Below are 12,757 nucleotides of genomic sequence, written 5' to 3'. Positions count from 1 at the left end.
CCTTTTGTTGTTGATACCCTATGGAAAATATTTTCTTTTAAAGATCATGTATAAAATCTACATTTTTAACACAGTTTTTGCCATCTGAAACAAAATCTTGAAAGTATTCAACTGGAGAATAAAAGCAGTAAGTAATTCTTTGTTAAGAGATTTTTTATCAAATGGTATTGTAAGGGTGAATTGTGACTCAGAAAGGAAACTTTGCATGATACTCCTATGTGATGCACCGTTTTGATAAACAGGCCAAACCAGGGGATGGACGGTTGCTGAGTTAGGGATGCACCAGTCCTAGCTTGTGAAGTCAGATCCGGCAGATGGGTCAGATGGAGATCTACAGTGAGGTCCAACAACCAGGAAGGCAGTTCTGCAATGCTCTGTAAAAAACAAAGGGCATAATGAGGCACAGAAGAAATCATGGTTGTCCACTGTAACCAAGGAAGACCCCAGTTGTGATGACTATTAGTAACACTGAACCCTGACTTCTGAGGTCAAGAGTGTAACTGCAACCGTGCGACGGCTTTTCCACTTTAAAAACTCTCCCGCACAGGATTTCTATCATTGCCAAATACAACGGTCAACCACTTGTTGTTTTGGTAGTGGTCTAATTTGATCTGTATTTCATTTAAATACATAATTTGTTACTCAGTTAAATAGTAGTTTTTTATATCTTTTTAACTGTTTCCATGAAAATTTGACTAATTGTGGCAGCTGCTTAATTGGGCCAAAATATACTGGTCCCAATGTAGGTCAGTTAACCAGAATCCACTGTATATAAAAATATAAAATTGAATAAGTAGTGCAAAAAGAGAGCAAAAATAGTGAGGTATTATTCATAGATTGGTCCATTGTCCATTCAGAAATCTGATGGCAGATGGGAAGACGCTATTCCTAAAATGTGGATTTTGTGTCTTTAGGCTCCTTTACCAACTCCTTGATGATGATAATAAGAAAGAAGTGTGTCCTGAGTGATGGGGATTCATAATGATGGATGTTACCTTTTTGAGGCATCATCTTTTGCGATGTTGGGGAGGCTAGTGCTCATGATGGAGCAAGTTGAGTTTGCAAACCACTGTAGCTTTTTCCAATCCTGTGAAGTGGCCCCTGCACACTAGACGGTGATGCAACCGGTTAGAATGCTCTCCACGGTACATCTGTAAAAATTTGCTAGTGTTTTGGGGAAATACTAAATCTCCTCAAACTCCTAATGAAATATAACTGCTGATGTGCTATCTTCATAATTGCATCAATATCTTGTGCTCAGGATAGATCCTCAGAGATTTTGACTTGCTGGCCCCTCAATGAGGACTGTGTATGTTCTCTCAACTTCCACTTCCTGAAGTCCACAATCAGTTCTTTCAGTCTTACTGATGTCGCAACATCATTCCACCAGCTGATCTATCGCACTCTTCTACACCCCCTAGTGATCAGCATAGATTCTACTGACAACAGTTGCATCATCGGCAAATTTATTAATGGCATTTAAGCTGTGCCTAGTCACAGAGTCATGTGTATAGAGAGAGAGCAGTGGACTAAGCACACATTGTTGAAGCGTGCTTGATTGTCAGCAAGGAGAAGGCATTATTTCTGATCCATGCTGACTATAGTCTCCCAACGAGGAAGTCAAGGATCTAGTTGCATAGGGAGGTACAGAGGCCCAGGTTTTGAAGTTTGTTGATTGGTACTGAGGACTGGTGGTCTTGAATGCTGAGTTACAATCAATAAACAGCACCCTGATGTACCCTGTTATCCAGTTGGTCCGAGGCTGGGTAAAAATCCAATGAGATTGCATCTGTTGTAGACTTACTATGGCAGTAGGTAAAATGCAGTGGTTCCAGACCCTTGCTTAGGCAGGAATTAATCCTTGCCATGACCAGCCTCTCAAAGCACTTCATCGCAGTAGATGTGATTGTAACTGGGTGACAGTCACTGAGGCAGCTCAACTTGCTTTTCTTGGGCACTAGTAATGATTCATCCCCTTTTGAATCAGGTGGAAGCCTCCAATTGCAGCAGTGAGGGATTGAAGGTATCTGTGAACCCTCATGCCAGTTGGTTGGTACAGATTTTCATTGCCCTACCAGTTATACTATCAGGGGCTGAAATCTTGCGAGCATTCACCCTTTTGAAAGATGTTCCAACATCGGCATCTGAGACAGAGATCGCATGGTCACCAGATGTTGCAGGGATTCACACACACAGGTGTGGTTTTTTTCTCCCTTTCAAAGTGCATTAATGCCATTGAGCTTATCTGGGAGTGAAGCAGCATAGACATTCATGATGTTAGTTTTCCCTTGTAGGAAGTAATGGCCTGCAAACCCTGCCAGATCTGACATGCATCCGATTCCACCTCAACTTCAATTGGAATTGTTTTTTTGCTCTTAAAGTAGCCTTCTGTAGGTCTTACCTGGACATCTTGTAGAGTTCTGAATCAGCAGACTTGAACACCACAGATCTAGCCTTTATCAAACTGAATCTCCTGGTTCATCCACGTCTTCTGGTTTGGGTATGTCCAGTGTGTTCACAAAGGTACACAATAATCCACACATCTTTATAAAGTTGGTTACAACTGTTGCATATTCATTCAGAGGAATTATAGAGTCCTTGAGTACTACTGCACAGAAGCAGGCACTTTGGCCCATCTAGTCTGTGCTCAACTGTTATTCTCCCCAGACCCATTGACCTGAACCTAAACAATAGCTGTCCATACCCCTGCCATCTATGTATCTATGTGATTATCCAAATTTCTTTTAAGTGTTGAATCTGCATCCACCCCTTCTGCTGGCAGCTCATTCCACACTCTCACCACCCTCTAAATGAAGAAATTCCCCTTCATTTTCCCCTTAAACATTTCACCTTTCACTCTTAACTTATGACTTCTAGTTCTAGTGTCACTTAACCTCAGTGGAAAAAGCCTGCTTACATTTACTTATAATTATATAGTATACCTCCACCAAATCTCTGCTCCAATAACTTGTGTACTACGGACATCAAGCCTCACCAGCCAATAATTTCCCGGCTAATTCTTAGAGCCTTTCTTAAACAACAAAACAGCATAAGCCAACCTCCAGTTTCCAGCATCTCAGCTGTGACAAAGGACATTTTAAATACCTCTGCTAGGGCTTGCAGTTTCTGTAGTAGCTTTCACAAGGTCCATGGAAACACCTTGTCAGGTCCTAGGGATTTATCCACCTTAATTTGCATCAAGACAGAAAGCAGCAGCTCCTCTGCAATCTGTAAACGGTCCATGCTTTCACTGTTATTTTGCTTCACTTATATAGACTGTATAAATACAAATACAAAAAAAAATCTCTTCTGGCTGCAAGCATAGATGCTGTTCTTCAAGAGGACAAATCTTTACCCTTGATATCCCTTTGCTTTTAATATATCTGTATAAACTCATGGGAATTCTCCTTCACCTTGTCTGCTAGAGCAACCTTATGCCTTCTTTTAGTTCTCCTGATTTCCCACTCAAGTGTTCTTTTGCATTTTTTATACTCATCAAGTACCCCATTTACTCCTTGCTGTCAATACTGCTACGCATCTCCTTCTTCTTAATCACAGTCTAAATATCTCTCAAAAACTAAATCTGTTAGCCTTGCCTTTTATTCAAGATTCAAACTGCATTCTAAAAATTTCACTTTTATAGGACTCCCTCTTATCAAACACACCTTTGCCAGAATGCAACCTCTCCCAAACCACATTTACTAGATCCTTTCTGATACCATCAAAATTGACTTCTCCAATTTAGAATCACAACACAAGTACCATACCTATCCTTCTCCATAATTATCTTAAAACTAATAGAATTATGACCACTAGATCCAAAGTGATTCCCTTCACACACTTCTGTCACCAGTATTGCACTCCCTCCACTTGATATGTCTATATATTGATTAAGGAAACACTGTACATATTTAACAAAATATCCCATCCAGCCCTTTCACAGTGTGGGAATCAAAATCAGTATGTGGAAAGTTAACATTACCTAGTATCACAATCTTGTGTTTCTTGCAACAGTCTGTGATCTCTCTACAAATTTGCTCCTCTAAATTCTGCTGACTATTGGGTGGTCTATAATATAATTCTGTTAACATTGTCATTCCTTTCTTATTTCTCAGTTCCACCCGTTTAGCCTCAGTAAGCGAGCTGTCCGGTCTGTCCTGCTTAGTTGTACAGTGACAATTTCCCTGACTAGTAATGCCACCCTTCCCTTTATTCCATCAATTTCTATCATGTTTAAAGCAATGGAACCTCGGAATATTGAGCTACCAGTCCTGCCCCTCCTGCAACTAAGTCTCACTAAGGCTATAATGTCATAATTCCTTGAGCTGATTCATACTCCAAGCTCATTTGTCTCACCTACAATATTCCTAGCATTGAAATAGATATACCTCAGATTGCTATTCCCACCGTACTCAACCTTTTGATTCCTGTATCTGTATGTCGGCTTAACAACATCTTTCCCCGTAACCACTTCACTAGTTGTCATGCCACTGTGGTTCCCATCCACTTGCAACTCTAGCTTAAACCTCCTCCCCCCCACCCCCTGTCTAGAGCGCTGGGGGTGAGCCATATCTCCGTGAAGTAAAGTACACAGTGTTTTCTGATGTCCCTCTGGTGCTTCCATCTTGTTCTGAGGTCTGCGATTTTATTTTCCAGAAACTGTACGTTAGCCAGCAGCATGGTAGGGAGTAAGGGCGTCAGGGACCTGCGTCACATTGGCATCAAGAATCAATTGTCATATGATCTTTTAACCTAAATTTTAATGAGATTTGGGGATGGCCTTGGGACTCATGATGATAATAATGCTATTCAACATTAAGGGTAAATAGTAGGACTCTCGTGTTGGAGTTGGTCATTGTGTGATGCTTTCTTCTGCAAGTTCAGCTTGTTGTTTTTCAGCCTATGCCTGAATGTTGTTTAAATCTTGCTGCATGTAGGCAAGACTGTGATTATTCTCTAAGCTGCCCCAAATAGAATCCAATATTACATTGGTATCAGTAAATCTAATTTTCAGTGCAAATGTTAATGATGAATCAGCTGAAGATGACTGGGACTAAAAGAATACTGTGCTGAGAATTCCTGATGCAATATTATGATTGATTGAGGGGTGGGAGCCGTCTTCTATTATTCCACATATGACTGAATTTAGCTGATTAATCTATGTTCATACCTAGGTTGTAATGGTGTCTGGCCACAATAGTGCTCACCACAGCACTAAATAAAGAAACAGTCCATCTTGTTGGAGGCTGAAAGAAATGGGCTGTTTTGTTTCATTTTAGAATAAGTTGCATTCTGTTTGGTTGAATTAAATGTCTAAGGGAAGCGTTGATAATAATACTGCTCTCTCTTTTCTTTAGTTATAGCTATGATTTGACTCATTCTCTTCAATTCAATCTGACGGTATTGAAAATGCCCAGTGAAAGGTTAAAAAGTGAAACACTTGGGCACGGTTGTCGAGACAGCTTTGATATCTTTGAGGATGAGGGTGTTACTACACACGATGGAAGTGGTAAATATTAAACATTGTGATAAATGTAGGAAGTTTATTGAAGGGTAATTTAATAATGGGTAGATACGTATGTTGTCTAGCTCAGATTTCTTTGGAGTTCTCTTTTTAATATTGTGGAGTAAATTCATTGTTCACTGTTCCGTGATTCCCACAGTTTCTTTGACTCTGTTTCCTCCCTCCTATTTCTTGTAAAGGTTCCATTCTACTTTCCCAGTTTTTGCATCACTGTTATACTTGTTTTCATGATTTCACTTTAAAAACAATTTATTTTTGATATATGTCTCTCCCCCCACACCTTTCAGCATTCTGAGAGGATTATGCATATACAAATCTGTGATTTACTCTTCTACCTCCATGAACTATTCCACTTCTATTGGAACTTTCCTATGCATTTGCAAGAGATTTAACTTGTTCTTTTGGTTCTTTCTTTCCCACAGACCCAAGTATGTTTTTGGTGAAGCAGTGATTCTGTTGCATTTCCAGTTTAGTGAACTTGTGATCTGGTGTACATTGGAGAAAGCAAATGTAGATTGGGTGACTGCTTTGCTGAATGTTTCAGTCCAGTCCTTAAGTTGTTAGTCACTATAATTCTCCATCCCACTTCTCCAAATGCAGATTGGATAACTGGTTTGCAGAACATTTCAGTTCAGTCCACAAGTTATCATTATAAGTTTCCATTCCACTTCCATTTGGACTTCTGTCTTTGGCTACTTGCCCAATATAGGCTTAAAGGACAAAACTTCATCTTCCCCCAGGTCATCTCAGCTTTCAGGACTCTGTTGAACTCAACAATTTCAGACAGCCAGTCTTTCTGGTTTGTGTCAAAATTGGCTTGTTCTGATGTTGCTTATTGCTGTTTCTGGTACAATGTACAAAAATTAATATTAAATTCTCCCCCAATATTGAAGTTGGATAACAAAGAGTATTCCATGTTATTTTAAAACAGGGGTTCCCATGGTATTGGTCCATTGATGAAAAAGGCTTTGGAACCCCTGCTTTAGAATATTTTTGTTAGGTTGAGCTAATTGTAATTATTATGAAAATATTTCTTTCTATTTTTGTTCAACAAAAAAGTATTCAATAATCTTGAAGACAAAAGAGATTCAGATGCTCCAACCCGTAACAAAAAAAAACAACACTGGAACAACTCAACAAGCCAAGCAGCATCTATTGGAGGCAAAAAGTGTAAATTGATGTTTTGCATTGAGACCTTGCATCAAGGCTGAAGGAGAAGTAATGATTGGCAGTACATAACAGTATAAGGGAGGGGAAGAACAGAGGATAATAGAGAGATAGATTAGATGGGGAGGGGATAATGGACAGATAGAACCTGGTAGGGAAGAAGGAAAATTATTCCTGCCCACTATTCGTAGTAATCCTATAAACAAAACCTTGAAAATGGGGAAGGAGCAATCAGAATGCCTTTGGTGCTTGTAATCCATTCATTGGGAGCACAGATGTCAAATTGTTATAGAAACACGCAAATAACATCAGAATCCTCCCAAAGGAAAAAGCTGCAGCTGTTAGTTCCACTGTTGATACGCCAGAATACCATTGACTAATATTACTGGTTTTTAACATGCTAATTATCAAATACTTATTATTTTCAGTACCAAGTCATTATGGCATTCGGAATGAACCTTACCTCAAATATACTTGGAATGGTTATATGTTGGAAAAAGTCAAAGCTGCCGTCCATCATAATTGGTTGTTGTATATTATTCATGGATTCTGTGGCCAATCAAGTATCCTTTTTATTATATTTTTCATTTTTAAGTGATTTAAGTATTTTGGAGAATGTCAAATGTTACCTGTTCTGTTGTGATTTTAATGGTAAAATTTTCTTGCAGCTATGATGCACATTTGTTTCTGATAGGGATTGAAAATATCCATTTATTTATTTATTTATTTATTATTAATTTTACTTGGAGGTACATTTGCTGGATAGGTTCCTCCGGCCTTTCCAGCACTTCAAACCATGATACCCAAGCAACCCCTGACAATCCCCCCCCCCCACCCCAATTTAATCGTAACATAACATTAGAAGTGATGAGTGTCATTGGAACTGCAGTCATTCAGGAAAGTAGCAAGTATGCCAACAAATGACTGGCATGGGTTCTAAATGGTAGAAAACTTCAGTGTTAAGAGATGAATGACTCCAAGGTACCTTTAAAGTTCAAAATAAAATTTATTATCCAACTACATACATGTAACCACATACAGCCCTGAGATTCTTTTCTCCTGTAGGTATACTCAGCAAATCTATAGAATAGTAACTGTAAATAGGATCAATAAAAGAGCAAGAGCATTAACGACAACAAATTGTTGAAATGCAGCTATAAGTAAATAGCAATAAATAACAAGAGCATGAAATAACCTGGCCTGTAACCTGATGTAGCAGCAATATTTATATAGCTGGTTGGTTTGAATTTCTAGGTAGTAGCGACCCCTCAGATGTTGATGATGGTGGCGTGGCTTTGCAACATTGTTGAAGGTATGTGATATGTGGTTAGTCTCTTTTTAGAGCGATTACCTGTCACTGCTGTTGCACAAAAATTATTGGCCACTCACCATGTGATGCCTACATGTTGTCTAGGCCTTGGTGCATGCATGCATGCATAGACTGATGTTGAGAAGCTGCAAATGGAATTCAACATAATGTCATAATCAATAAACGTTCTCACTTCTGACCTTCTGAAGGAAGGTCATTGAAGTCCCTGAAGATAATAGAGTCTAGGACACTGCCTGAAGAACTCTTAACAAGTAATTAAAGATAAATTAATTGCCTTCTGACCCAAACATTGTTTTTATAATTTAAAATAAAACCATATGACTTATCATTGGCTCTTGATAAGGACCAGTGAAATTGAGCAGTGATCTATCATAGTCACACAGCACAGAAACACATCCACTGTGTTCATATCACCTATAGTTTCTATCTACACTACATCCATTTACCCACAGTAGATCTGCAGCCTTCTTAGTCTTAGTGATTTAAGTACTAGTCTACTGTATATGTTTATTAAACGTCATTAATATTTTCCTTCACAATGTCTTCAGGCAAGACATTCCAGACTCCAGCCTTCAATAAAACTGAGCGTGAAGCTATCAGATGGCTGTATATTTAGAAATGCACAACTATCACTGCTTTTTAGGGAAGGTAGCTTTTCATTCTTGGTCTGTCCATCTATTCATTCCAATTTCCCTCAAGAAAGGTTGTCATCTACTTTCTGGAGTGACTAGTAAGCTGATCATTGGTATCAAATAACTACAAAGGTTCACTTGGATTCAAGAAAATGACTCACTGAAATCTCTGACAATTAAAGGTTAGCTTTCCATTATCATGTTCATTTAAGGTTAGCTTTTTTATGAAGAAAATAACATAAATCTTTTTACAGACCAAGGAGTGTATTTTATTATTTAGAGATACAGCAAAGTTACAGACTCTTCAGGCTCAACGAGCCCATGCTGCACAGTTACACCCACGTGACTAATTAACCTGCTAACCCATACATCTTTGGAACATAGGAGGAAACCAGAGAAAACCCTTGCTGTCACAGGGAGAACGTACAAACTCCCTACAGACAGCGGCTACTGTGCTGCCCATGAATTGATATATCAATTTTCATGTCTATTGAGATCTGTCACATAGGATAAAGTAAGCATACGTTCTTTATTTCTCAGAGCTGAAACAAAAAAAAAAGCAGCAATGTCTCCAGAAAAGTGGGGTCTCCCTCCAGTCACTGATGTTTCTCTACTGGGGCTCCACGCCCAACAAACTATTCCTGGATACAGAATGGGGGAGGGAGGGAAAGATTGCTTCATAGCCCTGACAATTTTTTCAGTCTTCCTCATTGCAATGTTATACTTCACCTTCATCATGGATCCTGCAGGCATGGATCTTGCACTCAATATCTCTGAGACGAAGATCCTCTATTAACATATGCCAGGTACACATTGTTTCCTGCCTTTGATAAAGTTCACATCAAGCCACTAACTCACTCATCCTTCCAATGAGTTTGGAGAATTTTGTGGGGACAGCATTTTTCAATATCTTGAGGCACTCACTTTATATAGATTTATCTTGAACAATACTCACAAGTATTCTTTGTATTCAGCTAGGGTAAACTGGAACAGTAAGAAAATGGAACAAGTCTGTATCAATAAAATGCAGCCAATTACAAGGGCACAAAGCCTGCAGGAGTGAAAATATTTAAATATCTCTTATAACTTCTGATATTCACCCTAGATAGTTACCTATTGACGAGGCTTTATAGAATGACATTTCATAATAGGAAATACTGACTCAGTGATAACTAAAGGAGTAAAACTTTTGATCAAGAAGTTGATACCCTCTGAAAGACCTTTAGTAATGTAGATAACATAAAAAGAAATGGTTTTCCACCTTAACTTCACTCAGAAATGTTAATCTATGGACGACCAGTTCATGTTACTTTGATAGCCAGAAGATCTTGTAAATTTGCTGGGACTCGTTTTCTGAAAAGAGGTGCAAATTATGAAGTAGGTGCACAAAGCTACTAAATGCTTGTGGGTATGCTTGTTTAGAAATATGTTTTCTGTATAAAAGATTATAAATAAGTGTCAGATTTGAAATCATATTAAGTAGTGTAACTCTGAGTGTACTATAAATCAAAATTTCAGTCTTGAAAATAAGCAGTAGCATTAAACTGGTTATATTTTTCACTTTCCTAGGGAGATGTGGCCAATGAAGTAGAGACTGAGCAGATAGTTCATGATGCTTCTGTGATGTCTTTTTCTGCTGGAAGTTATTCTTCTTATGTACAAGTTCGAGGTTCTGTTCCACTCTACTGGTCTCAGGACATTTCAACTATGATGCCCAAGCCACCAATTACATGTACGTGTTGAGAAATTCAGTAAATACCTGAAACAGTTAACCCAAGCACTGCAAGGTTTTTGAATTTTCTTAAGTTTTGTCCCTGACACACTGCATTTTTTAGGCAATACATAAAACATGAATATTGCTTGGTAGAAAACACTGGGATGTTAACTTTCTACACATTGGCAAATTTCTCTGAGTACATTTTAACGTGTTCAGTTCAGCAGGAACATCTTAACAGGGATGACTAGTTAATTATATCACAGTGAGGTCTGTAGTTTGCCAACAGATTGTTAGGAACAGCATAAAATGAAGTATAGTTGAAGTTAATGTATCCAGGCAGATGGTGCAAGCTACAACTTGTAATCCTGAACCAATGCACCAGCTCATTCATCCTTTCAATGAGTATTATAACACAATGCAATAGAAGACCTGAAATAGCTGGAGAGATGGAGGATTCAGAGGTTGTAATCTTTCAAAAATGCTGAGATTCTTGAGAACAGGTTTTGAAAACCCATCCACTGTTGAAAACCCCTTCTTTTAAAGATCAAGAGGTTAAAAAGTAGGTAAATGGGATAATAATTTACGATTGGAGGATTGAAGCAGGGATGAAGCTATTTACAACACATTAATGATTTGTTGGAAGCAAATGTACTGTAGCCACATTTGTAGATGATTACAACAGGTTGAGCAACATAGTTGGGAAGATTGAGGAAGAATTTCTCAATTCCTTGCCCCAGAAAGTCACGAAGGCTTTAATTATTGAATACATTCAAAGCTGACATAGATTTTTAATCTATAAGAGATGTGGAAAAAGGATAGGAAAAGTAGTTAAGTACAGTTGGATTCTGATATTTTTGATCTAAGGTTCTTTTGGGTCAGGAAAGACGCACAAAACTTGATGCTTCACTATTGTTTTATTAAGAGTTGATAGAACAAAGAAAGTGGGAACAGAACAGTGCTTAGAAGTCTGCTAGTTGAAGAGAGGGGGAATGAAGATTAAAATGTTGCTGCTTTATGCTTAGCTATTTTAAACACATAGAGGTGAGGAAAATTCCACTAAAATTTGTAGATAAGAATTAACCAATTAGAAAGCCATTATTCAATACTGTAGTTAACCAAGTTAACTGATGAGAAAGCACTTATTCAAGTAATGCAGAATGGAGAAGCTTCCAGACTTTGTACAAATGTACTTCGTATACCCAGTACAGGCATATTAAACTGTTGTATGCATATAATAACTACTTAAGATACAAGCAGGTAATTAGTTGTTAAACTGCAAAGAAAATAACAAACAGTGTAAGAATTAATCTGTAGACTCCACCTTCCGTTCACGGACATGTAAGACATAGTTGCTTCTTGTCCACCTTTAATCTCTACCTTTTCCGACTTAAACTTTGAAATTTCAACTTTACTCAGTCGAATCTGTACAGCAATAGTCATAATTATGGCTACTTTGAAGAGCACCAAGCAAAATCTGGACCCAATTAACGGAAAGTCTAAAAAAGCTGATGAGTTCTCAGAAGAACCCTCTTGGTTTAAGAGATTAGAGTCTCGAATCAGCAGTATCGGCACTGAAATAACTCAACTAAAAGAGAAATTTGAAGAAAAAATTGACTCTTTGAGCCTCGATCTTGAAGAAGTTAGTCGAAATGCAGCTGACCTTTCTTCTCGTTTGGATAAGGCTCAACAACGAACTGTGGATCTGGAAGCTTGATTGTGTCGAAATAATATTCGAATTGTTGGATTAAAAGAGAAATCAGAATCTGCAGACACACTGGACTATTTAGCTAAAATGTTTCAGTCTTTATTTCCGGAGGTTTGTTCGCAACTCCCGGAGATTGAATCGGCTCACAGAACCGGTGCTTTAAAATCTTTGGATGAAGGTAAAAACAGGCATATTGTTGTGCGTTTTCTCCATTTTAGAGATAAAGACCGCATTATTGAGCTTGCAAGAAAACAAAGGTTATTTCAATTTCAAAATTCAGAAGTTTGCTTTTTAGAAGATCTTCCACACGGAATTGTCAAGAAACGTGCTGTATTCGCTTCTTCTATGAGACTAGCGTATCAAAAAAAACTTTTTCCATCGTTACAATACCCAGGCAAATTAAAGCTTTTTGTTAAAAATTCTGGAGCTCATATTTTTGATATTCCAGCCGAAGCACTGCATTTTATTGACTCTTTGTCTGACGAATCCGATGACGAGTCTGAAGCCTGAAGTTTGAATGATCTACAACAGTTTGATTGTCTCATGGCGTAAAGTGATGAAATTGGAAGATGTGATGGTTATAGAAATTCTTTACCTTAACATGTATTTTTATCTCTGAAAAAGACTGGTTTGGATGGTTTTAACCTCAGAAAATATAGCGGGAGAACTGTTGAAAGACTAG

The 12,757-nt window shown here is 38.1% G+C and overlaps 1 protein-coding gene across 3 annotated transcripts in view; it reads left to right on the top strand.

Moving 5' to 3' along the window:
- The window catches only part of fig4a (FIG4 phosphoinositide 5-phosphatase a), a 105,820-nt gene that overhangs the window by 31,441 nt on the left and 61,622 nt on the right, over positions 1-12,757 (top strand). For all 3 annotated transcript variants that reach the window (XM_059982960.1, XM_059982959.1, XM_059982961.1), the window contains 4 exons: positions 5,358-5,509; positions 7,120-7,254; positions 9,930-10,030; positions 10,223-10,385. In XM_059982960.1, the coding sequence (XP_059838943.1) occupies positions 5,358-5,509; positions 7,120-7,254; positions 9,930-10,030; positions 10,223-10,385 (551 nt within the window). The remainder of the gene's footprint in view (positions 1-5,357; positions 5,510-7,119; positions 7,255-9,929; positions 10,031-10,222; positions 10,386-12,757) is intronic.

Source organism: Hypanus sabinus, chromosome 10, assembly GCF_030144855.1.
Source record: "Hypanus sabinus isolate sHypSab1 chromosome 10, sHypSab1.hap1, whole genome shotgun sequence".
NCBI classification, from domain to species: Eukaryota; Metazoa; Chordata; class Chondrichthyes; order Myliobatiformes; family Dasyatidae; genus Hypanus; species Hypanus sabinus.
This window is presented reverse-complemented; position numbering and strand designations above follow the sequence as displayed.